The 25,542-nt window shown below is 36.4% G+C and overlaps 1 protein-coding gene across 2 annotated transcripts in view; it reads right to left on the bottom strand.

The window, feature by feature from the left end:
* Positions 1-4,068: 4,068 nt before the first annotated feature.
* The window catches only part of si:dkeyp-23e4.3 (rho GTPase-activating protein 7), a 91,796-nt gene continuing 70,322 nt past the window's right edge, over positions 4,069-25,542 (bottom strand). Inside the window, exons 1-14 of one of the 2 annotated variants that reach the window (XM_051093374.1) lie at positions 20,545-20,753; positions 17,298-17,369; positions 16,895-16,976; positions 16,686-16,749; positions 15,275-16,566; positions 14,956-15,126; positions 12,136-12,295; positions 11,402-11,600; positions 11,026-11,239; positions 8,076-8,190; positions 7,639-7,860; positions 7,181-7,398; positions 6,060-6,233; positions 4,069-5,040 (exon numbers count right to left, since the gene is read on the bottom strand). In XM_051093374.1, the coding sequence (XP_050949331.1) occupies positions 4,932-5,040; positions 6,060-6,233; positions 7,181-7,398; positions 7,639-7,860; positions 8,076-8,190; positions 11,026-11,239; positions 11,402-11,600; positions 12,136-12,295; positions 14,956-15,126; positions 15,275-16,566; positions 16,686-16,749; positions 16,895-16,976; positions 17,298-17,369; positions 20,545-20,557 (3,105 nt within the window). In that variant the 5' untranslated portion in view covers positions 20,558-20,753 and the 3' untranslated portion in view covers positions 4,069-4,931. Of the gene's footprint in view, positions 5,041-6,059; positions 6,234-7,180; positions 7,399-7,638; positions 7,861-8,075; positions 8,191-11,025; positions 11,240-11,401; positions 11,601-12,135; positions 12,296-14,955; positions 15,127-15,274; positions 16,567-16,685; positions 16,750-16,894; positions 16,977-17,297; positions 17,370-20,544; positions 20,754-25,542 lie in introns of those variants that run through there. The other variant, XM_051093373.1, reaches the window with a different exon arrangement.

Genomic DNA, 25,542 nt, shown 5'->3' with positions numbered 1-25,542 from the left:
CACCACTCTGCAACAGGAGACCGGAACCGGAAAACCTTAAAACTTTGCCATTACTTACCGTAAAGCGCCTGTTTTATAAATATTTTGGATTTTGAAAAGTCTGTTGACTTCTACCATTTATCTAAGGTGATAGTGGAAGTGTGATATTTATTTGGTTCCACAGTGTTTGCTGATTTTATTTATTTAAACTGTGTTTTTTGTTTGTTTGTTTGTTTGTTTGTTTGTTTGTTTGTTTTTGTTTTTTTTGGTTTTTCAATGTTATATTAAGCGTGCAAGGTGTATGACGTGCTTCCAAGCTTTCTTATTCGTTTTGCTAAACGTTCTACGTTTCTTATTTATTTGGTTACACAGTATTTTTCAGTTTTGTAAACCTTTTTATATTATATTATATTTTATTTATATTATAAGTTATTATTTTTATATCATATTATTCGTTTTGTTAATAAAAGTTCGGTACGTTACGTTAATGCCGCTAATTTAAAAGTGAAAGTAAAATGCGCAGGACGCTTTAACAAGCAGTACCGGCGCAGAGTACGCAGACTGCGTAGGGCACCAACTCCCAGGGAGGCGCCCGCGCCCGCCCTCACCTCAAGTAGCCTCATGTTTGCGGCTGACTGCAATCATAATAAGTCGTCCGGCGCCGAGAAAAGAAAACGAAAAATGCAAAGATGACGTCCGTGTATCACTTTCAGGTGCGTTCATAATCTTGAGAATCTTTTTTGGCTGTTAACGTTAATAACGTGTTTTAATGTCGGTAATAATTCTACCACCACCAACGCACCTGCCTTATAGTTTCCATGACTTAAAATGCATTAACCTATATAAAAACAATGAGCCAATAATGATCGGTTAATTAAAAATAAACATGGTTTCATTAAATAACACTGTTAAAATACATTAAGTGGGCTAATAGGAAATAAATAATTTCTGTACATCACATATTATCACAAATGCCTGCAAAGGCCTAATAATTGTTGCTTTTACACTTACAGCACGATCAAATCCTTGTTTAATAGTGACCAAACATTTAATTCAAATATCCACTTAATCTTGTGATAAAAATGCTACAGCCTCTGTAATTTCTTCAACAAAAAACATGTGGACATCACAACCCTTGCCAAAATTAACCATTGTTTTATTGTAGTAAAACTGCTTAATTTTCTTTTGTGTGTTTTCTGGATGCTTGAGACAATAAAATCAATTAGACAACTGTATTAGGCCTAATAAAATCATAGTCATAGGTAACTGTCTAGATCTACAACTGTAATTTCTAAATAATACAATTTAATTGTAATTTACTAATTTACTTTTATATTTTATTAAAGTTCTATTTTGACCCTGGATAATATGTGTTTTTTTACTTCAATAATGAGGGAGGGGGCATAACAATACAATTCTGCTTAGGGCACCCATTTGGTCAGCAGCGGTCCTTAAAACTGGAGGAAAGTGGAAAAAAAGAGGGAAAACTCAAACAAACTAAAAACAAACAACTGCTTGATGCCGGATTGCTACTAATTTGAAAGTGAAAGTAAAATGTGCATGGCACTTTTACAGAAGGAAAGCGAGAAAAAGAGGGAAACCTCAGACAAACTAAAAACAAACAATTGCTAGATGCTGAATTGCTGCTAATTTGAAAGTGAAAGTAAAACTCAAACTATACTTAGGGAACATATTGTTGTATTGTTTTCCCTATGATTTTATTTCCTTAAATTTTCTTGGTCTTAAAAAGGTCTTAAAAAAAGTCTTAAATTTGCCCTCATAAAACCTGCAGAAACCCTGGTGAAGGAGTGACAATGGCCATGAATATTTAGTTTATACGTCCGCACGTCTCACGTGGAAGATTGTAATATCAAAAGCTGAAAAGCTGTAATATCACAGAATATTTTTCAAATGACTTCATTTAAAAGTAGACACTTCAAGCTTTCTATACATATATCTCTCATGTCTGTGTCAAGTATTCGCAGAGTCTTGGTTCATTTTTTTGTGAAGCGTTTCAGAGAGCAGTTCGCAAAGACTGAGAAGACAAGGCACACCCTGTTTGTTTTTCTTTACTTGTGGCCCCTGTCGCTTAAGACTACCCTTCTTCTAGCTTTAGCATCGGTGAGTGGGTGATTTACATACACTGTCAGTCAGTGCTTCATGCCTTGAGTTTGGGCCTAACGACTGTAGAGTCGTCCTCAAGCCAAGACATGGCTATGTGCCTATTGGCTCATTTCAACTGAGCAGTACGGGTCAGTACAGTACAGTACGGTACACAATTATTGCAGTTTCTATTGTCAGAAGTTGTGAATGGTACCAAAATATAAGTGTGTTTTAGAATTTTATATTTTCACACAGACAATAGCAGTTTCTCAATATGCTTTTTTGTTTGTTCTTGTGGACTTGTGAAACCTCATTCCAAAAAAACACAACATTTTTAAAAGTATTACTGTTATTATGTCATGAAATGTAGTTTTGAGTTTTTCAAGTGAGAATGTTGTTTAAAACTCAAATCTGCAGTTTATTTATAAAGATTGCGACTATTTTAAAATTTGCTATGCCGATTTTGGAGATGTAAGTCACAGGCGATCACTGGTCATGTAACCCGCCTAGAGCAGCCTTACATTTTAATATTCATTATTATGTACAATAGGTCTGTGTTTTATTGGGTGTTGTCTCCCCCCCTTTTCCCACCCTCTACACTCCCATTTTATATAGCTTTATATGCCCATTTCTTGAGTCTTTTTCAAATCTGAGATGTGATCGACATATCAGTGCTAAAACAGGGATTTCACGACTCTAAACTATACTATTTTTTAGCTAGTACTAATGTTCTACTCGCCAAATAAACCCTATGTGTACATAAAATATTGATTTGAGAATTTTTTTTTTTTTTTTATTTTACATTAAATGTATTTTATATGACATTTATATATTTGACTATTACTATTTTTAATCACATATTCTCTCTGGTGATGTATTTAAAACTTTTCTAATCATAGTCCACCTAAAACCTGCCCCTGAAGGTGTGCGTTCACCTGCCTCTATTTTTGAGTGCAATGACCACACCTCAAAATCGAATGAACAATTGATGCATAGAACTACTTTTTCCCTTTCAGTACATTTGGATGTATATCACAATACCGGAGAAAAGATCTGTCATTGTTTTCACTTTATTTATTATTGCAGCTTTAAAGCTTCAGATAAGAATACAAATAGTTCATTACAATGTAAATAGTCAGAGGCTTGACCAATTGGTAAGAAATATTCCATAAAACCATGTAATAAATAAGAAACACTTCATCAGAGCATCAAGAAATAACTCCTGTCAAGCCAAGGTGTACATCCTTGATATATATTTAAATAAAATCTGTAAAATATCAACAATATCAACATGTGTGTGTATATATATATATATATATATATATATATATATACAGTGCTGTGCAAGTCTTAGGCCACTAGTATTTTCATCAGCTAAAAAATGGTTTAAAGTCAGTTAAAGTCGGTCTTTTGCTGTAGTGTGTCGGTAGGAAATATCAGATTACATTTCCAAACATTCATTTTGCCATTAATCATAATAATCCAGTGAGATTTTTGTTTGCACAAGGAGTCTGACAACAGCAAGTGCTCTGCACAGAGATCTGATCTCATCATCATCCAGTCTGTCTGGAATGACATGAAGAAACAGAACAAACTCAGACAGACTAAATCCAGAAGAACTGTGATAAAGTCTCCAGGATGCTTCAAGAAACGTACCTGCAAAGCTGCAGCACTGTTAAAAGTTTTAGGCACTTAAAATGCTGTACAATGCTGTAAAATAAATAAATATAAATAAAATGCTGTCATAAATAGATTTTCTTTATCAATTACCTTCTATTAACTAAATGAAATCAACATTTGGTGCGACCATTCTTTGTGTTTACAGCAGCTTTTGCCCTAGGTGCACTTGCACAAAATTTTTCAGGTAGCTTTGCAGGTAGGTCTCTTGAAGCATCTTGGAGACGTTGCCATAGTTCTTCTGGATTTACAGTTTTCAGTTTGTTCTGTGTCTTCATGTCATTCCAGGAAGACTGGATGATGATGAGATTAGATCAGTGTGGAGCATATATATATATTTATTATTATTATTATTATTATTATTATTATTTCTAAAATGTATAATTCTTATACTGATTATGAAAATAAATGCGTAAATAAAATCACATTTTGATCAGATCACTCTATAATGGTAAAATGGAAAATAAATTATAATTTAGTGGTAGCATTGAAGTCTGACACAAAGCTTTGTAATGTGCCAGGTCACACATATCCTCAGATAGCTTGGCTTCAACAGACAGTGTCAAATAAATAAAAGCAAACATGGCAGCTTCCAACCTAAAACAGCACCTACTTGAATCAGTGATAAAGCCAATGTACACAACATGGCTTATCTGCCCTTGTGTTACTCATAGGTTGACACGTGTTTGTAATGGAGCTGTCTCAGTACCAACAATGACACAGTAGTCGAGTCTACAGATTTGTATATTTCCAAATGATGTCACTCTGTTCATCCTTTAATGCTTAAAACAGTGGGAGTTGTGAATTTTGGAGTCAGCCACTGAAAAGTATTAGCCTGTGGAATTGTCCTTTAAATAAGATGAGACATTTCATTACTCTGACACTCTCTCTTGTCAATCTTGATAATCCCAAGTGCACTGGCTCTCATGGAACACCTTGTCACACTATTGTTGTTCCTTGACTGCAGGCTGAATGGTCTCAGTTGTTAAAATGGTCCTGTAGCTCTCTACGGTACAGAGATTCTGGAATGACTTGGAGTTTTGGAGCTCACTCATTTGCTCACACCCACTTGATTGATTGATTGATTGATTGATAGACTGATTGTGAGGTGACACATAGCTTGTGATTTTAAAACTGTCCGGTGTTTAACAAATTACTTTTTGGAGTCCTTTCTATGCTTTTGAGTCTTTTGTTTTGTGTTTAAAAGAGTCCCTCATGGCCATCAACACAGATGAAACCAGGTGTCCTCCTACTTTATGGTGCCATGCTGGAGATCGGCCTCTGATAAAAAAGAAAATAATGAAAAGTTCATATATGGGTTTATGCTGCATCATAATATAAACAAAAGCTTTAAGAATTGAAGACAGATTTACTTTACTACAAGTGTCGGTGTCATATGTTTTTTAAAATCTGATTCTGAAAAACGTAAACTTTCGCCTCTGCATTCATGACCTCTCGCTGTGGTTCTGAAGTCATTCTATCAGATGAAGTCAGATTACCAGTTACAAGTCGGCTACGCAAAAACAAACAAACAAACAAAAAAAGTTTCCTCTCAGGCTTCTTATCTGTCTCAGGCTTGTGTATAATGTTGTAAACAAGATAATGGAAAAAAGATTTGTTCACACATTTTTGTTTATTTTACACACACATGGTTTAAAAGAAATTAGTAATTTAAACGTGTTTAAAAAACAGTAAAAAATGAAATGCTTATTAGCAGTCAATGCTTATGTTCTCTAAATATTTATAAAAATGTTGCCATCTAAAAAGTGATTAAAATACGTAGTCGTTTAGGAAACAGAGTCCATATAGTCACTTTGTACAAGTTTGCTTCCTTAATTGAAAACACAGATTCATGCTCCCAACTCAATATGCAGCATTGTTTGGTCTCTTTATTTTAACAGGACATGATGCAATCAGAAAAAAAATGTCTCCATGTCTCAGGTAGTGTCTCCATTCACCTGCACTCTCAAATGTGCCAGCTAGACAACATCTAGCCAGTGGAGGTAATGTAGTATGATTGTGCCGCATGTTTGCTCTGTCACAAAACATCCCCAGGAATGCATCTCAATTTTCAAATACAACTGTTTTTTGTATTGCAGCCCTGTGTTTTATTGATTCTACCCTAAAATATGAATCTATAGGGACTTTTGTAGACCAACAGAAGCTTGAAGGGAACAAACTGATTTGAAAAGAAACTAATTCTTTAAACCAAAGCAAGAATTTGGAACCTGAAGCTTTTTCTCCAGTAGGCTATGCCCTAATTTTTAGCCTCTGTTCACTATTTTATTTAAGATACACACCTCGTGTCAGTCCGGCAGAGGTGCGTGACTCGTGACTTTCTGGACCCCAGTGGCTCGATTAGAAAGAAGTTGCAGAAAACTTGCGCCCGTACTCCTCTGACAGCCACAGCGGCATGCTCAACAGAAGTGGAGGACACAAACAAGGACCCCATGGAATGATCTGACTGCCACGTCCTTCAAGAAGAGGATGGAAAAGTTGTAATTGATAAATCATGTAGAGTGACACCAGGAATAAACAGAACAGCACTACAAGCTCATTGATATGTGGGGTGGCTTAATTACAGCCATGGCAGCGGGTTAACAGGATTACATGTGCAGTGGTGTGCATGTCATGAGGTGCCTTTGTAAAGGGATTTACTTTTACTGTGGTAATTTGTCACTGAATTTGCAAAATTAAATCTGAGAGGGAACCCATGTTAAGTCTCAATTTTCTGCTGAGAGGTACAACATTATCATTCCAGCCAGCTAATTTAAACATCATTAATATTATTTGTCCCAAATGTTAATATGCAGAATTATGCAAAGGTGAAACACCTTTGAGTATGAAGTATAAAGCTCTTGCTCTCAATTCATTCTGTGAACGTCATCTCATTTCATGGTCTACTTCATTGCTGTGTTGTACCCAGCTGTATCCAGATACTCATAGAACTACAAGCTTTTGGGCTTGGGGTGATCATTTTTCTTTTTCTTTTTCTTTCTTTTTTTTTCTTAATGTCTGACATTGATTTTTCCAAATATTGCCCAATTTGCAAATGCATTTTAGTTACTGAATTGTCATCAGTTGGGATGACATTTACATGAACTTTAGAATTTACTTGAATTCTGTGACCAAAATGTCAGAAAATAAAACTTAATCTGATACAACGTTTATATGCAGATGTCTAAAAATGCCACATATTATGTTTATAAATATAATTCAATTCAGTGTTATTTGCTGTTATAGGTTTTGTTTATTTATTTATTTTTTGATTTAGCATTGAAATGTTTTTGTTGTTGTTGTTGTTTTTAAAGCATTTTTTTTTTTTCATTTACTTTTTTTTTTTTTTTTTTTTTTTAAGCTTTTTGGCTATAGTGTAAAGGGGTCATTGAGACTAAATTGAGACTTCTCAGTAACATTTTACCTTAGCAGAATATGTTGCAGTGGTGGTCTGGCCCCTGCAGCCTGCAGTATATAATGATACACCTCTGCATCCTTGTTCAGAGTCTCCACCACCTCACTGTGCAAGAGGTTTTTTTCCCACTGACTCTGTTCTCTTAAAACACGGTGGAAGACTTCCTGCTGTGAAGCATCAACTTCTGTCATTCCTCTCCATAGCCCCAAAGGGTAACCGTCCTCCACCTTTAACAATCATTTTAGAGTCATTACCTTCTTACCCTTGTACAATTTTTATGATGACAATTTGCAAGTGCAAACACCATGCAAATACCATGTTTGTTCAAAACTGATTATGGCTTTGGCTCTAAGTTATCCTTTTTGTACATAATGTATTTGAACACTTTTCTCTAGAGGCTTGTGAGTGCTTTTGGTCTGATTCTTGATACTGATATTAGGATGCAAGTTGGAGGAATACGTACAAACCTTTTTAACCGCCACATCCACATGATCACAGATTGAGCATGATATCCATCCTTTAGACTTGTCTTTGGCCTCCCTCTGGAGTTTTTGTGTGAGAAGAAAAAGCCTGGCATGATCTGGAAGTTCGTTTTGTCCAAAGTGAGACAACGAATTTAGACCTGCATCATTTTGGAGTGAATCTTGAGTAAAGCTGCATGCTCTTTGATCTTCAAAGTATTTTGGTATCTGTATTGATAAAAAGTACAAATGTTATATACAGTATTATATATTGTACACATGCTTGCAAATTAAATCTTACAGCCACTTGGCACATTTTAGTTTGGACTAGGGCAGTGATTCCCAAACTGTGGGCCCGTGAATAAAAAAAAAAATCTTTAAGTACATTCAGAAGGGGTGGTGATAGTCATTAGTGCAAAATCAGTGTACATGGTGCTTTGTACCTGGAAAAGGCTAGAGCATTCGGTAATCATATGTGACAGTCCCTGTGTTGCAGCCAGGTTCTCACTCAGATCCCTCTGGTCCGGCCTCCCCAAGCTGTATTTCCGTTGTCTAGACCTGTGTACAAATGCAGAATATGACACAAATTTGAGATTATTATTTTTTATTTTTTTTATTAACACAGGGCTGACTAAAACAAACTGACTTTGCAGCCACCCAAATTAGCAATACAGGTGCATCTCAATAAATTAGAATGTCGTGGAAAAGTTCATTTATTTCAGTAATTGATGAAATTGATGAATCAAATTGTGAAACTCGTGTATTAAATTCAGTGCACACAGACTGAAGTAGTTTAAGTCTTTGGTTCTTTTGATTGTGATGATTTTGGCTCACATTTAACAAAAACCCACCAATCTCAACAAATTGGAATACTTCATAAGACCAATAAAAAAGTGAATTTTAGTGAATTGTTGGCCTTCTGGAAAGTATGTTCATTTACTGTATATGTACTCAATACTTGGTAGGGGCTCCTTTTGCTTTAATTACTGCCTCAATTCGGTGTGGCATGGAGGTGATCAGTCTGTGGCACTGCTGAGGTGGTATGGAAGCCCAGGTTTCTTTGACAGTGGCCTTCAGCTCATCTGCATTTTTTTGGTCTCTTGTTTTTCATTTTCCTCTTGACAATACCCCATAGATTCTTTATGGGGTTCAGGTCTGGTGAGTTTGCTGGCCAGTCAAGCACACCAACACCATGGTCATTTAACCAACTTTTGGTGCTTTTGGCAGTGTGGGCAGGTGCCAAATCCTGCTGGAATATGAAATCAGCATCTTTAAAAAGCTGGTCAGCAGAAGGAAGCATGAAGTGCTCTAAAATTTCTTGGTAAACGGGTGCAGTGACTTTGGTTTTCAAAAAACACAGTGGACCAATACCAGCAGATGACATTGCACCCCAAATCATCACAGACTGTAGAAACTTAACACTGGACTTCAAGCAACTTTGGCTACGAGCTTCTCCACCCTTCCTCCAGACTCTAGGACCTTGGTTTCCAAATGAAATACAAAACTTGCTCTTATCTGAAAAGAGGACTTTGGACCACTGGGCAACAGAAAATTTCTTCTTCTCCTTAGCCCAGGTAAGATGCCTCTGACATTGTCTGTGGTTCAGGAGTGGCTTAACAAGAGGAATACGACAACTGTAGCCAAATTCCTTGACACGTCTGTGTGCGGTGGCTTTTGATGCCTTGACCCCAGCCTCAATCTATTCCTTGTGAAGTTCACCCAAATTCTTGAATTGATTTTGCTTGACAAGCCTCTCAAGGCTGCGGTTTTCTCGGTTGGTTGTGCTTCTTTTTCTTCCAAGCCTTTTTCCTTCCACTCAACAGCTAGCTTCTTTGGCAATGAATGTTTGTGGCTTACCCTCCTTGTGAAGGGTATCAATGATTGTCTTCTGGACAACTGTCAGATCAGCAGTCTTTCCCATGATTGTGTAGCCTACTGAACCAAACTGTGAGACCATTTTGAAGGCTCAGGAAACCTTTGCAGGTGTTTTGAGTTGATTAGCTGATTGGCATGTCACCATATTCTTATTTGTGAATTGGTGGGTTTTTGTTAAATGTGAGCCAAAATCATCACAATCAAAAGAACCAAAGACTTAAACTACTTCAGTCTGTGTGCACTGAATTTATTTAATACACGAGTTTCACAATTTGAGTTGAATTACTGAAATGAACTTTTCCACGACATTCTAATTTACTGAGATGCACCTGTACTCCCTCCTAAAGACTTTACCGAGAAAGAAGAGGTATTGACATAGGACACTGGAGTTCTCTTGTTGTTTGCCAAGGAAAATTATTATGTGGAATGGGATTGCTGCCTGCATTTCATTTGAAACACATTTAGCCAATTTGCTTGTATTCTAGTGTTCATCTTATAGCAGAATGCAAAAACTATGCATGGAAAAGTTATCTGCAGTGCTAGTGCATAGCAGCGCATACAGAGCTCAGCAGGAGGGCACAGAGAGCTTGTTGACTCAGTGGCAGCTGGCTTGCAGAAATAGGGGAAGTTTCCTCAGTTGCCTTTAAGTAAGCCCTTTGGATGTATTTACCCAGAGAGATCTCTGACGTAACTGTCTCAGCTTCCTCTTAACCCTGAAGTCACTGCAGAAAACAAACTATACTATATAGCATACTTATACTTCAGAGCCAAAAGTATTAGATAACATGTTGTGGCTGTTGTGGATCACATGCCAAACATTCATTAGTCTTTATCTTCTCAAGAATAAAGTTAGAAGGGACCCTTTTTTAAAATATGGTAAAACTTTAGAATAAGGAACACATATTCAGTAAGAGTTTTTCCTGAACAAACTCCTTATTTGCTGCCTATTAATATTAAATTAGTTGTTAAGCTCAGGTATGGGGCGGATTAAGGAATCTAAAATATGATAATGCAAAATACGGCATTAATATGTGCTTTATAAGTACTAATAAACAGCTAATATGCTAGTAACATGCATGCTAATAAGCAACTAGTTAATAGTAAGAACTGGTCCTTAAAATAAAGTGTTACTGGAAATATTAATCCCACTTTCCTGCTGAATCGGTCTTTTAGCCGTTCTCGTCGCTGCACCTTCTCTGTCTTATCCAGAGGTTTATTAACTATGAACTGTATTACGGAAACAATATCTCCCTTATCTGTGAAATTAAAGCCAGATTTGGAACTGTGCTGTTACATAAGCTGCACAAAACTGACACAACATTCATGGTGTTTAAAACAGGGTTAAAAAGGCTTTTTTAGGAATTGATGTAATCTTTATTGTGAAAAATGACATATTCACATCTAATTGATGCGGAAAGTCTGGAGCTGGTTCTAAAAAACTGCTTGAGTCCAGTGTGTCCATGTCCAGTGCAAAGCATTACACTGCATCTGATTATAGTTTTGTCTACTTTGACCTACCTTATGCTTGTTTTGTCTCTTTTGAACGAGTTGAGGTGGAACAGGGAGGGCGCAAAGCACACTGCAATGTTAGTTGGGGTCATCTGATTCTCCTCTACACATGCGACCACCTCTTGGAGAAAGAGAAGGAGGCTCTGAAGGGCCTCTCTGTTTTCATCAGGCAGAAGGTAGATGGCTGCTTGAACCCCTGCAAATTGTTGATCTTTGGGGAAGTCTGTAGGGAAATCAAATACAATAAATACAGATGAATGGCTTAGGAACAGATGCTTTAGCTCTTCTTTAACCAGTCAAATTCAATAATTTGTTACACTTGGTGTGACAACAGTATATTATTGAGTTACAAAATTTGCTTTGTTTTGACTTGAGTTTGGCTTACATTGGTAGATGTGCAAGAAACTTTCACACAGTTTGCTGGAGAAGATAGGTTCAGGCAGGTCTCTGAAATACTGCTTCACCATGTCGGCCACATCAAAAGCTGATTGATTTTCAAAGGACATGCCATCAGGGTCAGCCTCCACCATGTCCCTTAAATTTTGAATACGGGATTTGACCCCAGACTTTCGGAAGAGCCCAACCTGTCAGGTTCGACCAAGAAATGTGTTGGCAAAAACTGTTACAGAGTGAAATATTGCAGTTTACTCTGCTGCAATTATTATATAATATTCATTGACAGATATAGATATGGGTTTAGTCTGTGTAGTCTCATAAGAATAAAATATGACTCTACATACGTTCATGCATAACCTAATTATTGCTTTAAAATTTGCTGGATTCAGGCAAAATGTCCACTAGTGGTGCTAAAGTATGACATTAGCTTTGAGAAAACACAAATCATCCAACAGTTTTAAATCAGTATAGTGCAAAAGCACCTGGTAGACATTTCACCTGAAAACTTAATTCGACCATTTTTCATTACATGTTTACATTTTTTATGACTATATAAAATACATTTTTGTTAATGACAGTTTTTGTTAAACAGAATGAGAACTAATGTAGAGACACGGTGGTGAAATCTGGTATGGATAAGCAAGAGAAAAAAAGTTTTATACAGTGTAACTATAATTATCAGATAATTCAGCCTTTTTTTTGGTTGGTAGCTGGATGGCATACCTGATCCAAACACTCTGTCCTTAAGAACTCCATTGCTCTCAAAATACTTGGTGGCAAAGGTTTCCCTGATTGCTGAACACTCTGGAGCAAAGGCACCCCAAACACCTTTCTGCTTTTATGTTCTGAAGGTTTAACTTTTCGGTAGACTTTCGGCACAGACCTAGGATGACAGAAGTGTACATTGATGTATTTTAGATAGTAATGTGCATTACTCATATATATTACTTATATATACATATATTTGTCTGAGACAATGTAGTATTGTGCTAAATTAAGCGTAGAAGTAGCAATGTATATTAAGCAGATCACATTAACCATATTAGCAGTATTGTGAGGCACTCATGCGCATCAGTGATAAATGTTTGCATGTGTTGAACTGACATTTCATTTGTTTGTTGTAATAAGATTCTTGGTTTTTTTTTTCTTTTTTTTTTTTTTTTTTTTTTTTTTTTTTTTTTTTTAACCTCTCTGAGTTTGAAGAATCCAGTAGTAAAGAAATAAAGCAATTAAAATGTATGTAGTAGGGCTGGGCGATAAAACGATAACGATATGTATCGCGATAGACACGTGATCGATATCAATAAAAATGTGTTCTATAAAACGTTCGATATTTTTTATTCTTCGTCGGAAGAAAACAGAGGTTGCGAAGCAAGCTTGGTTGCATTAACAAAGGCACTCGCTCTATAACCTAGCAACGTGGGAGTGACAAAATTATTAAATTAATATCTCGTATTGTAGAATGGACGCTCAGCACCGCCGAGAGTTTCGCGCCATCGTTAAAACGAAACCGAAAGTAAAACGCGCGCGCGCGCATTCAAAAGCAGTTTTAATACCCCACGTTTAGAGAGCGACTCCCCAATGTGCGCAAATTAGACTACATAACATATCTAGGCTGTAGGCTATAGGCTGTGTAGTTGTATTTAATGCAACCTTAATATTCATTTAGTGCTCCTAAATTTAGTTTTGGTGCTCCTAACTTTTGAGTTTTGGTGCCCTCACTAACTATTTGACAAAGAATCTAAATGGTACAAAGAACACCAGTGGCTACTCTGTTTATATTTAACACTGCACTATTTTAACACTTTATTAAGCATTTCTTACATTTTCTTTTATTTTGCACCTTAAATGTTAAGAGATAATTGTTAAGTGTTCATTGTGACTTTAGAATTATGTTTACATTTTAATTATTTGAGTTTTCCATGGTTGTTGACATTTCTGTCTTAAAAATAAAATAAAATAAAAATGTTGAAATGTAATATATTTTTCTCCTGTTCCTTATTTTAAATGGGTCATAAAAAATATCAATAATTATCGATATCGACCGATATGAAACGCTGATATCGTGATACAGTTTTCAGCCATATCGCCCAACCCTAGTATGTAGTGATTTTAATCTTTGAGTACATATTGGCCTGCTGCTGAAAGGCTTGTGATAAATCTCGAACTATCCTTTTTGTTTAGCAAAGCGCATATTGATTTCCATTCTGAAAGGCCTATTTTCATTAGACAGTGAGCTTGCTGCCATGACTATAGGCTGTGTAGATAATCTGACAGCAATTTAGGGCCTGCTTCTCATTATTTCTATATAAATCAGGTTCAAGGACTTTAAGATAAAACTTCAAAGCCAATTAAGTTCTGTTTTGCCACAGCCAACTAATTTGACAAAAATTGGATTTTTAAAATTTCATACAATTTAGTTTCTCTTGACAGCTTTAGCCTCAATTACCCCTTCATTTCTCTTTTAGCCTAACTCTCATCAACATCAAGCTGGTTCGTTCATTTAAAGACAATATCAATATCCATGTTATTTTTTTTTTTAACTCAGTTATGTTCCCCTAGTGACTTAATGTAATTGTTTGGATTCAAGAAGCTCTGCACTGTATACATATCTGCAATATCCAGTCCCATGTACTGTTTGTTGTAAAGGAAAGGAGAGGGACAAGTTTTAAATAAATTGCTGAAATCTGAAATCCAAGTGAGCTGACTCGCAGTAAGGATGCTGAATACTAAGCAATCAATGTGAATGCAGGGGTAGACTTTTTTTTTTTTTTTTGTCTAGTTAACTACACAAATATATCATTTTAAATGTTATTAATTGCTGTATGGGGAGTTTATTTCTCTGATTTGGGTTAAAATAGTTAGGGCTTTAAAAAAATAGCTAGCAAAAGGCAAATTTTAAAGTTAACACATTTTAAAAGTTAAACATACTGAAATTGCTTTATGTGGGGTGTCTTGTGTCCCACTAGCATCACTGAAGAGAACATCAAACAGGTTTGAGCAGTTCTAAACAGGTTTCCTGAACACTTCCCCATTTGCCGCTAGTCCTGCCCAAATTCTTTCCATTAGCTGCTATTGTGGCTGTGTTGGGCTACTCAAACTCTGATATCATCACAAATTCTAGTTTAATAGGTTCACATTGTAAACCTGTTAAACTAGAAAAAGAGGAAACCATTTTACCACCAAAAAATACTACCTTCATCTTTAATTATGAAATGGACATCAATGGAACAAATCCTTATCTCTGTCATTATTTATCTTCACATGCTATCAGATGATGTAATCACAGTGTGAGAGTGTTCTCCAAAGTGGAAAAAAAACAAGACTTTGCTGTGTCATGCAGCCTGTGGTGTGAGAGTGTTCACTCTCGTTTTCAACCATTTTGAACTCTTAAAACCTCGTCAATTTTGTCTGCTGGGACAAACAACAGGAATCTCACGTCCTGCTTTGTTTCCTCTCTCATTGTTCAGTGTTTAAGCAAGCTGCTTTTACCAAATTATATCTATTCTTCCCATCTCTGCTTTTCTTCCTAACCCGCCTTACCAGTTCCAGCCTTGTTTGCTAAAGGGTGAGTGCTTGTCCATTAGAGCTGTGAGCCTAAGAAGGCTCAGTCTTTGCAGCATGGAGACATGTGATGCTGATTTGGCCTGTATGCCTGTGCTGAGGTTACTCAGTGAAAGCATCTGTACACTGGACCAGTGGGGCCTCTGTATTCTGAAATGCAAGAAAACAAACAAATTTTGTACTATTCGTCAGTGCATGATTAATGGTATTAAAAGCATTTGCTCTTGAGTGAATGAGGAAAATGTATATTCTAGACACTTTTTTTTGCCTCAATGAAATGGTAGTTTGTGTCTCTTACCGATCAGTATGATCTATAGGCTGAGCAGTGTGTGTAAATGCATCTGAGCTGTTGTTGTATGCCTCCTTTAGGGCAGCTTCATTTGTCTCTTCTGGCTCTTTGATCTCAAGATGAATGTCAGTCAGAAAGGGGGGTGAGGGAGAACCCGAGTGGGAAAAATCTGAATCCCCATCCTCTGACAACTTGTCTGTCCAAGACATTACCAACTGTTGCAGGCCACAAATGCGTTCCATTACACTGTCCAAAGCTGAGAAGACGTCATCATCTAAAATCTGCATATGATCTGGGACATTGTCATAAATGCTTACACGGTGATTACAAGTAGCCAGTGGACTGCAAGCGTTTGCCTGGTCCTTGTAGCTGCTGCTTTTACATTGTCTACCTTGGTAACCATGGAAACTTCCAGTCCTCCAATTGACCGAAGTGTTGTTGATAGGTGTGAAGGTGCTGTTGTGGGAGAGAACTGTTGGGAACGTCCCTGGCTTGTGTCCATGGGGAATTTCAAAGACAGGGTTGACATCAAGGTTGTGTTGGTTGTTGAAATGCTGCTCGATGATTTGTTTCTGACTGTGTTCTTGTTTGGGCAGCCCATGGCGTTTGCAGTTGCTGCGCACCTTGGTCACAGGGCTTGGTGTGCTGACCGCACTGCTGCTTGCTGAGGGACTGCTATTTGATCGGGAGGGCGATGAGCAGGATGGAGGATTTCCAGTTTTGTCCTGGAGCTTCACTATGTCTTGACATTGAAGATGCTTCAGCTTTTCTTCACCAAGACCTTCCTGGATAATTGGTCCACTTATGACAAGTCTGGCTTTCCTATTTTGGGTGTGTGGCTGTAGTGTGCTTCCTCTTAATTTAAGTCTCTCCATCTTCCGGAGAAGGCTTTTTCCTTTTTCCACTGGAGGCTTTTCAGGAAGGCACTCTTCACTGCTCAAAATGTGATGTTCACTGGGAGATGGAGGTCTGCTGGATGAAGTGTCGAGAGATTGGGGCTTATAGTTCAAGGAGCATCTGGAGGAGCTACGGCTTGTTTCTGGTTCCTCTGCCATTTTGTTGGAAGTGCTTCCTCCATCACTGTCAGCATTACTAGAGCTATAGGTGGAACAAAGCTCATGGCACTCCCCGCTGTCAGTAAAAGAGGCCTCACAGCTTCCGGATCGCCTCAGTCTTGAAATGGGGCTGTTCAGTGAGTGCAGTAGCTCACCGTCATCCACACGGATCCAGCGTTTGCTCTTCCTGTCAAATGACCATTTTGGGCTAATGGCATAGAAATCTTCTTCCGCCTCTTCATCTCCCTAAATGTACAAAATTATCTGTTATACACAGCAAAGGATAGGGAGAAGGAAATGTTTCCCCAGGCTTCTTTTGTTTATACGCACTGTTTACATCTTCTCTAGAGTTTTCTCTCACTCACCCTTCTTTTGGATCGGCTCAACTCTAGCTTTATCTCCACACACTTGTTTAAGGTACTTAATCTCCTGAAAGCAAAATAAAATATTGATGTCAATCAGGAAGACAACATGATGTCCCTCTTAAATTCCTCCCACTGTGATTAGCAAAAAGACCCATTATTCTACGTCAGCATAGCACACACTCATTTAGTCAAGGGGTAAAAAGCACTACCTGCAGAGAGAATCTAAGGCATCTTGATCCAGAAATTCATGATCACTCTTTACCCAGTCAATGTCAATGGGAAAACAGCAATCTGGAAGGCAAACAAAGTAAACTGAACTGCAGTAAGAAATTATTTGCAGTTTATTAGGACTATAGGTGCATAGTAACAAGCTACATTTACATTTATTTTATTTCAGTAACATTTATTTTCCAATTTTTTTTTTGGAAATATTTTACTTTTAAGAGTAAATTTAAAGGTGGATACTTTAACTCATTCATTTCTAATGACAAAACTGTACTTTTGCATATAAATTAGATATAAACTCTACCTATGTTAACTTTACTCTACTTATGTTTGATTAGGACACATGGTTAAAGTTTGCAATGAGAAATGTTAAAAATAAACATTTACCGCTGAATAACTGTGCATACTGAGGAAAACCAGCTGCGTGAAGCCAATCACAAGCCTCCTTTGCTTCAATCTCTGCAAAGAGAAACAGTGCATTTGAAGTATGTAATTTCTGGTTATTCAGCTTTTATGAGGCAAACATAAGGGGCAAATTCAACACTATTACATTTACATTTTTTAATTAATGAATTATTTTTTAACTTAGCTTACAATGCCATTTAATTCCACTCCAAGTTTATCAACCATCCTCTCATTTCCTTAATTTCCTGTGGATTAAAAGCAGAGGCTGGCTAATATGCTGCTAATTGAATGTCTTTAGCTTCAGCATGGTGGACCAAAAGAATGCAGGCAGCAGGCACACATGATTCCAGCCTCTCCTCCTGCCTTTATTACTTTGCCATTCATTTACTTTCACATTTTTAGATTTTTTGCTAACATAACACAGCTGGGCACAGATGGTGGAAACAATTCCTTTCTTCACACTGACTAGCGATCCATGAAACCTTGCATACGGTTCTTTCACATAAGTGGCAAAAGGGTCAGAGGAAGACAGCTGCATCTGTGATACAAAGAACAGATGTCTCAGGTATGTAAACATAGGGGCCAAGTTAACAGTGCCACTCCCTGCTCCGATGCAGAAGCGTTTGTAAAAGACTGCACTGGGTGTGATGGCCTCATGTAGCTGTTAGCAAGTTAGCACCACGGCTTGTTGTCAGATTGCATTATTGCATCTTATCTGGGCTGCTGAATTCTGGCCTGGTTAAATGAGCTTTGCAAGTTTCTCAGACAGTGTGAATTTGGAAGTCACCTCGTGAGAAATGTGTACTCTGATGCTGATATCTGACATAATAACCGCTACCTCTGCAAATTACTTTGTTCCAGCCATTTTTGAGAACTCCAGCATGGGAATTATGTAAGTGTGGTCATTTGACATGGCTCTCCACTGTTTAATAGAGCTGAGCAGGGAAAGGCACTTCCTTTTCCAAATACCTCAGACGGCCCTACAGGAAGTTGTGCATTTAGGGTTTGGATGCCGATAACAGATGTGGTTTATGATTGTCCTCCACCCAACCCGGAGGTCTCTGGAAGCCTAAGTGTGTAAATGTTTTGGGTGGGTCTTGGCTAATGGTGCTACGTGCTGCACAGGCTGTAAGCTATGAATGATACAAAATGCTGTTAGATTGGTTCTTTGATACCTCCCTTCCCCATTGCAGGAGGCACACACTCAAGGTATAAGCCACCTAATAAAGTACTACAGCAGTACCCGGGGCTTCAGGAACTGCCATAAATGCCTACTTTCATAGGAGCCCTCAGACAGTTGATTGACATGAGAAAAGCATCTATGGGACCCTTGAGGAATGGAGAGCATCTTGACAGCTTGAACAGTTTTAACCAGTTTTAATCTTGACACAGCTCAAGCAGAGCAACACTATTTTTTTTACTGGCGTACCAGAGTAAATCAAGATTATGATCAGACTGACAGTTCTTACGTTTACCATTTGCCACACAATTGAAGTGCAAAAAATAGAAAGTTAAGCGCTTATCCACCAGTATCTTACTACTTTTTACTAAATCTTGTTTTGCAGTTCGTTACCTCTGTTTATAAACCGTACTCACAAATTCTTTAATTGTAATTGAAATTAATTTAAATGAAACTTGTCTGTCTGTTATATTTTTCTTTAAAATGTGTATACATGTGCTAAGTTTAGAGATAGGAGAGGGATTATAATTGTATTTTTAAACTAAAATTATTGTCACTGTACATATTTCTATCTATTTTGTTTTTTATATTCATATTTTACATGTTTAAGGCTTCCGATAGGGTTAATAAATGTACATAAAATGGCAAAATGTAAATATATAAATAAATTTATGATTCATAAAAAAAAAAGAAAGAAAATACTGCTTATTTTTTAAAAGCTGCTACTACATTTTTAACTATATCTGTTTGGAATGAATGCATTTCTTTTACAATATCATATTTTGTGTTAAAAAATACATAAAACATTCTATCAATGTCATTTATCTAGCAGAAGGATGGGATTTAATAATTTAATTTTTAAAAAGTAACATGTAATGTAAGTGACATGCATATATTTTGCCATTAATAGCTTATATGCATTGTTTGGTAATCATTTTCTAAAAGCAATAAGCTGTGTGAAGCCGTGGTTTACAGTGAATTTGGAATCAAGTTTTTCATGTTTTCAGATTATTTTGTTTTGTTTTGTTTTTTTCCCTCACTCTAGCAAGATACAAAACTATAAATTAGGGGCCTTACTAGTATATTTAAATGTTTTTACTCCTGAAATTTTACAGTGTGTATGTGGCCAAGAGGAACTGACAACCAAATTAAGCTGTAGTGTGTACGTGGGAACTGTGTGATTTAGCATTTATCCAAACATACAAAAAGTATGGTTTTGACCTGTAAGTTTAATGTATGTTTTTGAGTGTGTGTACTCTCTCAATCCTGTGATCAGATGTCAAGAATAAAAGTTACTGTCTTTCTAACTATGATCATAATCTCCAGATGTGCCAAGAGCCATGTTAGCCGTTTTTCCATGAACTTGCATAGCTGTTTTCTGAATGACAAATATGCTCCATTTCAACAGAGACAGGACAGGATTTCGATGAAAAGCTTGGCAGCTACAGAAGAAATTAGGTCATTGGGATAATTACTCAGACATTCTGCTGTTACTCCTGGTTGCTAACAACAGTCTTTTCATAGATCAGATAACTCAGACTCCTTAGAGGTATAGGTACCACTTTCCGATAATTAGAAATCATCTTCGCTTGTACACATTTTTACTAATTGTTAGATATATTGCTGATGTTTTAAATGTTTCATTTAAATTACCAAGGAATTGTCATAACCAGCAGACAAACATCAGTCAGACAATGAAACCCTGTCAAAGAAACTGTTTCTGCCCTTCTATTAGAGCAGCCGACCAAAATACATACTCATACATTATGTGATTCATACATAAAAGTCAAAATAAAATGAAACAAAATCGATCAAAAATACAAGATAGATCAAAATAAAACCTACAAACAGGTATTTAGATCAATAACATGCAATATCCTTTAATACATTCACTTTTTTTCTTCACTGAATATTGAACAGCGCAAATGTACCGTGCTCTTATTACTAAGGGTAATTTATTCATAAAATGGCTTACATCAGCTTTAGATTCATTGTATGTAACACTTTAAAATGATTTTAAAGAAAAATGAGGAACCCACTTTTACTTACTTGTAATGATCATTGCTCTTCGTTTGGTTCTTAACAAAGAAATCCCAGACAGAATATTCAGAGTTATTAAGTATAATAAAGAGTGACAGGCATTACCACAAGAAAATAAGATGTTTAAGCTTAGATTAACTGATGCAAAGTATTAATACTTTTAGTAGAAAGCTAGCCTTCTGATTCACACTGGTCATCATAATGAACTCACAGGAAAGGCATTCCCTCTTTCCTCACTGGACCAAACCAAACACAACTTTGACTGGGTGGGTTGTTACCAAAGAGAGCAAAGTAAACAATGACTTGCCAAGGTTATTTACAGTGAGTTCTTGGAATTATTCTAAGCATTCAACAGTTCTTTCTTGTCCTCGAATCTGATTGCCTGAGAGATTGTTCCAGCCATAAGATATTCATGCGATATAATATTTCTCACAGTGAACATCATGGCAGACTACCAAACCCACAATAATTTTACAAAAACTGCTATATATGTATACGTTGTGTCATAGAATGTAGTTTTTAGGGAGAAAGTAGTTGTTTAGATTTAAAATATGCAGTTTATTAATAGAGACAGCACCTATTTGAAAATTTGGTTAAATGTTTTCAGAGATGTGAGCTCCAATGTGTCAGTGGTTGTTCAGTGCTACCTCAACCAGTTCTTCTGGAATTTGCCACTGGCTCTGATGCCTCAATATTGGTTAAACATGAGATATAATTTGTTTTGGGTATATCTAATGGGCAGTCTTTGTATTTATATAACTTTAATGCTGTATCAAAGTGTCCAAAATGTCCTAAATTACACACTATAGACATTGTACTTATATACTATGTACTTATGCACTATATACTCAAATGTGTAGTGTTTAAATTATATAAGGTCATTTTGTCATTCATCATCAGAGTCTGATAGCCCCTTCCCTTCACAAGTGCACTATTCGCTCTATTTATGCTACAAAATGCCATAGAACAGTGTATAAGTACATAAATTGGAACACATCTTCTATCTTTGCTAGTGAGTCAGCAAGAAAGAATTTGACATTGAAAGAGACCTGAAAGTTGAAAACACGGACATTATTTTTCTTTTCAACAACACCTTGTAAGATGCAAGCAACAAATGCATTGACCAGCATTATCATCAGAAATCCCAGCTGACAAGATACTACGACAAAGACATTGTTTTCCTTAGTAGACATTCAAACTAATGTTTTATTCTGAATATTAAATTGAGCGGAATAATGCTGTATCAGATGCAGGCAGTAGCACGCTAAGTGAAATCTCTCTCTTATAATACTCTACTCTAGATAATACAATAAACTTTTAATACAGTAATACAATACACTTTAGAGTTTTTGAGATTTGAATCCATGGTAGAAGGAAGTAGTCCTGCACACAAAAGGTTTTTTTTTTTTTTTTTTTTTTTTTTTTTTTTTTTTTTGAGACATTCTTCGGTTGTTTCTTACTTATTTACACACTTGTGCAGTCAAACTGTTGTATAAATGCAATATCAAGAGATATGGCTCTATATCAACATGGCTATGATTACTTACAGCTGAATCAGAACCGTGATGATAAAGAGCCATATCACAAGCTACGAGTGTGATACTGGTCATACATATGAAGAAAAGAAATTCAGACGTCAGAGTGCAAAACTTTTTAGTTTTAATAGGAAATTCCCTGATAACAATAACAGTACTAGTACTAGTTTTGGAATGTTATGTCTAGACCAAACTCAGTCCTGGAGGGCCGGTGTGCTGCAGAGTTTAGCTCCAACTTGCCTCAACACACCTGCCAGGAAGTTTCTAGTATGTAAGAGCTTGATAAGCTGGTTCAGGTATGTTTAACTGGGGTTGGAGCCGAACTCTGCAGGACACCGTCCCTCCAGGACCGAGTTTGGGCACCCCTGGTCTAGATGGTACCAGTTCACTGATGTTTTAACAAAAGTTCTAAAGGGTTTTAAAGTTGAAGATCTACTCTTTTGTTACTTTTTTTGCAGGACAGATCCAGAGCTATGACACTAATGAGTGCCCTAAATCCCATAAGGATTTCAGCACAGCCCATCACAGCTAATAGTTTTTGACTCTGAGGGTTCATCAGGACTTATTCCATAGTAACCCATTAGCACTAATGACTCTCATTAAACATACTGGTGTTTGATTACATCCTCTTAGGTGAGAAAGTCTGAAGTTTTCAGTGAGACATTCTCTCCAAATTGAACACGCATGAAAATACAGATGCTTTGTTTTTGCAAACATTTCCTAGACTTGACCGGAAAAGACTGAGAAAGTATTTTATAATAAATGCACTACTATAAGGATCTATCTGACCATTTTGTTTACTGTAGTTGTTAGTTTTCTTTTCTATATATATGTGCAAACGTCTTAGGCCATTAGTATTTTCACCAACAAAAAAGGCAGTCTTAAGGCAGTTATCTTTTGCTGTAGTGTGTCAGCAGCAAATATCAGTTTACATTTCTAAACATTGCTTTTGCCATTAATTGTAATAATCCAGTGAGATTTTTGTATGCACAACGAGTCTCACAACAGCCAGTGCTCCACACAGTGATATCATCAAGTCCATCTAAAATGACATAAAGAAACAGGAAAAACTGAGTAAAATAAGGATGCTTTCAAAAATAATGTCATTAATAGATTTTATTTATCACTTAAATTCTATTAACTGAATAAAATCAACATTTGGTGTGGCAACCCTTTGGATTTAAAATAGCTTTTGTACTAGGTACACTTGTGCATAGTTTTTATGATAGCTTTGTAGGTAGTCTGTATTAAGGTGTTTTTTATTTGTTTGTTTGTTTTTTTCCTTCTGTTTCTTCATGTCATTCCAGATGTACAGGATGATGGTGAGATCAGATCTCTGTGTGGAGCATACTGGCTGTTGTCAGACTATTTGTGCATACAAAAAATTGAATGGATTATTACAATTAATAGCAAAAGGAATGTTTGGAAATGTAAACTGATATTTCCTACTGACACACTACTTGCAAAAGATAGAAATAACCGACTTAAAAACATTTTTTTTTTTTTTTGTTTGCTGAAAATACTAAAGACCTAATAAATTTTATATATTATTGTATTAAAAATAGCAGTGTCCAGCGGAAGAGAGTGGAAGAAGTCACAAATAAGGAATGTGATAAGTTAGTGGAAGACATGACAGGCATCCTGGCTCCATAGTGTCCCCAGCCTATCCCACCCTTAGTGTAAGGGTGGGATGGAGTCATTTGGCGGTAAGACACTCTTTGTAGCAGTTTCTTGTTTGGCTATATGTCAAGTTGTTTCAAAAGCCTGTTAACTCAAATGAAATTGGAGAGGAAAAGGTGTATACATACATTTTTGTATGATATATGCTGAAATGTAAAGTATGGATATACTGTATAGTTGTATAGTCAGCTTATCAAACGTTACTAGTTCTTGTTGTTGGCAGATTATTTGGAAGTTGTTTACGTATGCACAGCTTTAAAAAGGTAAAAATCTACCAAAATAAACCCTAAACAAACAAATAAATAAATAAATAAAGACAGATTAAAAAACTGTCCTAAATAAAGACTTTCAAAATTAGTGTAATATGGTTGCAGATATGTCAAAGAACAGAATCAAATCATAACCCACATGGCAGTTTGATGTATGGCACATGGCAGCAATGTGCCATATACATTAAACATACAGCCTATGAAAATGTATAACTGTAAACAGTGTGGCTTAATGAAATATGTTTTCCAACTGTAAAATATATTTAGTTTAAAGCCTCAAATGCAAAATATATTACACAATGTACTTAAAAGGGCAAAAAAAAAAAAAAAATTCTGATCTTAAAATAGATTTAGGGTAAACACATTTTTTTTAAAGACACAATTTAACACTTTTTTGGGAAGGCTTTCCACAAGGTTTCAGAGTGTTTCTTTGGGAACATCATCTCATTCATCTAGTAGTAGAGCATTTGTGAGGTCAGACACTGATGTTGGATGAGAAGGACTGACTCACAATTTCTTGTCCAGTTCATCCCAATGGTCTTCAGTGGGGTTGATCAACAACAATCTCATCCATCCATGTCTTTATAGACCTTGCTTTGTGCACTGGGGGCACAGTCATGCTGGAATAAAAAGAAAATAAGCCCAACCCCCCTGATAAACAGCTCCATACCTATTGCCCCTTTTCCACCAAACTTGCAGTGGGCAAACACAGTTGGCACAGTGCAGGTAAGCATCCCAGACACACTTATCAGTCTATCAAACAGAAAAGCGTTTTTTGTCATTCCACAGAACACATTTCCATTGCTTCAGTGTCGAGTGGCAGTGTGCTTTACACCAGTCCTTCCAACTCTTGGCACTGTACTTTGTGATGTTAGGCTTGTAGGCAGTTGCTCCAGCTCCCACTGTTTTTGTTCTGATAGTAAGTTTGGAAGTCTTCAGTTAAGAAACCAGCAGGGTGTTGGCGACTTCTATGCACCATGTGCCTCAGCGCTTGGTGACCTTACTCTGTGACTTTACGTGGTCTTCAACTTTGTAGCTGAGTTTCTGTTGTTCCTGTTGTTCCAATAATATCTCTTATAGCCCAACCCCCCCCTCCCATACCTTTGTCTGTGTATTTAGATTTAGACAGTAACTAAACTGCCCAAAATGATATGAGGAAATATAAGTAAAACTTATTAAATATATATTTATTATATAAATATATTTAAAAATATATAATAACTACAGTATATATTATGATTTTTATTCAAATCAACCTACTGTATTAATTACGTTCTATGAACCTAAAATATCTATAAGCAAAATTTTCGTATATTGGACTAAATGGACTGATTTATTAATTTGAATATAGTTTATGCTTGATACTTATTATTTGTGTATTATTTGTGTTTGTTTGAGTATTTGCTTTGAACGTTATGAATTTGTGATGGAGACTCTTACTATGTTATTGCAATTATGCATTTATTGCAAGTTAGGAAGTAGGAGGAGTCACTAGGGGGAAGTGAATACAATTTTCAGACCCG

The sequence above is a fragment of the Labeo rohita genome, chromosome 21, assembly GCF_022985175.1.
Source record: "Labeo rohita strain BAU-BD-2019 chromosome 21, IGBB_LRoh.1.0, whole genome shotgun sequence".
NCBI lineage: Eukaryota > Metazoa > Chordata > Actinopteri > Cypriniformes > Cyprinidae > Labeo > Labeo rohita.
This window is presented reverse-complemented; position numbering and strand designations above follow the sequence as displayed.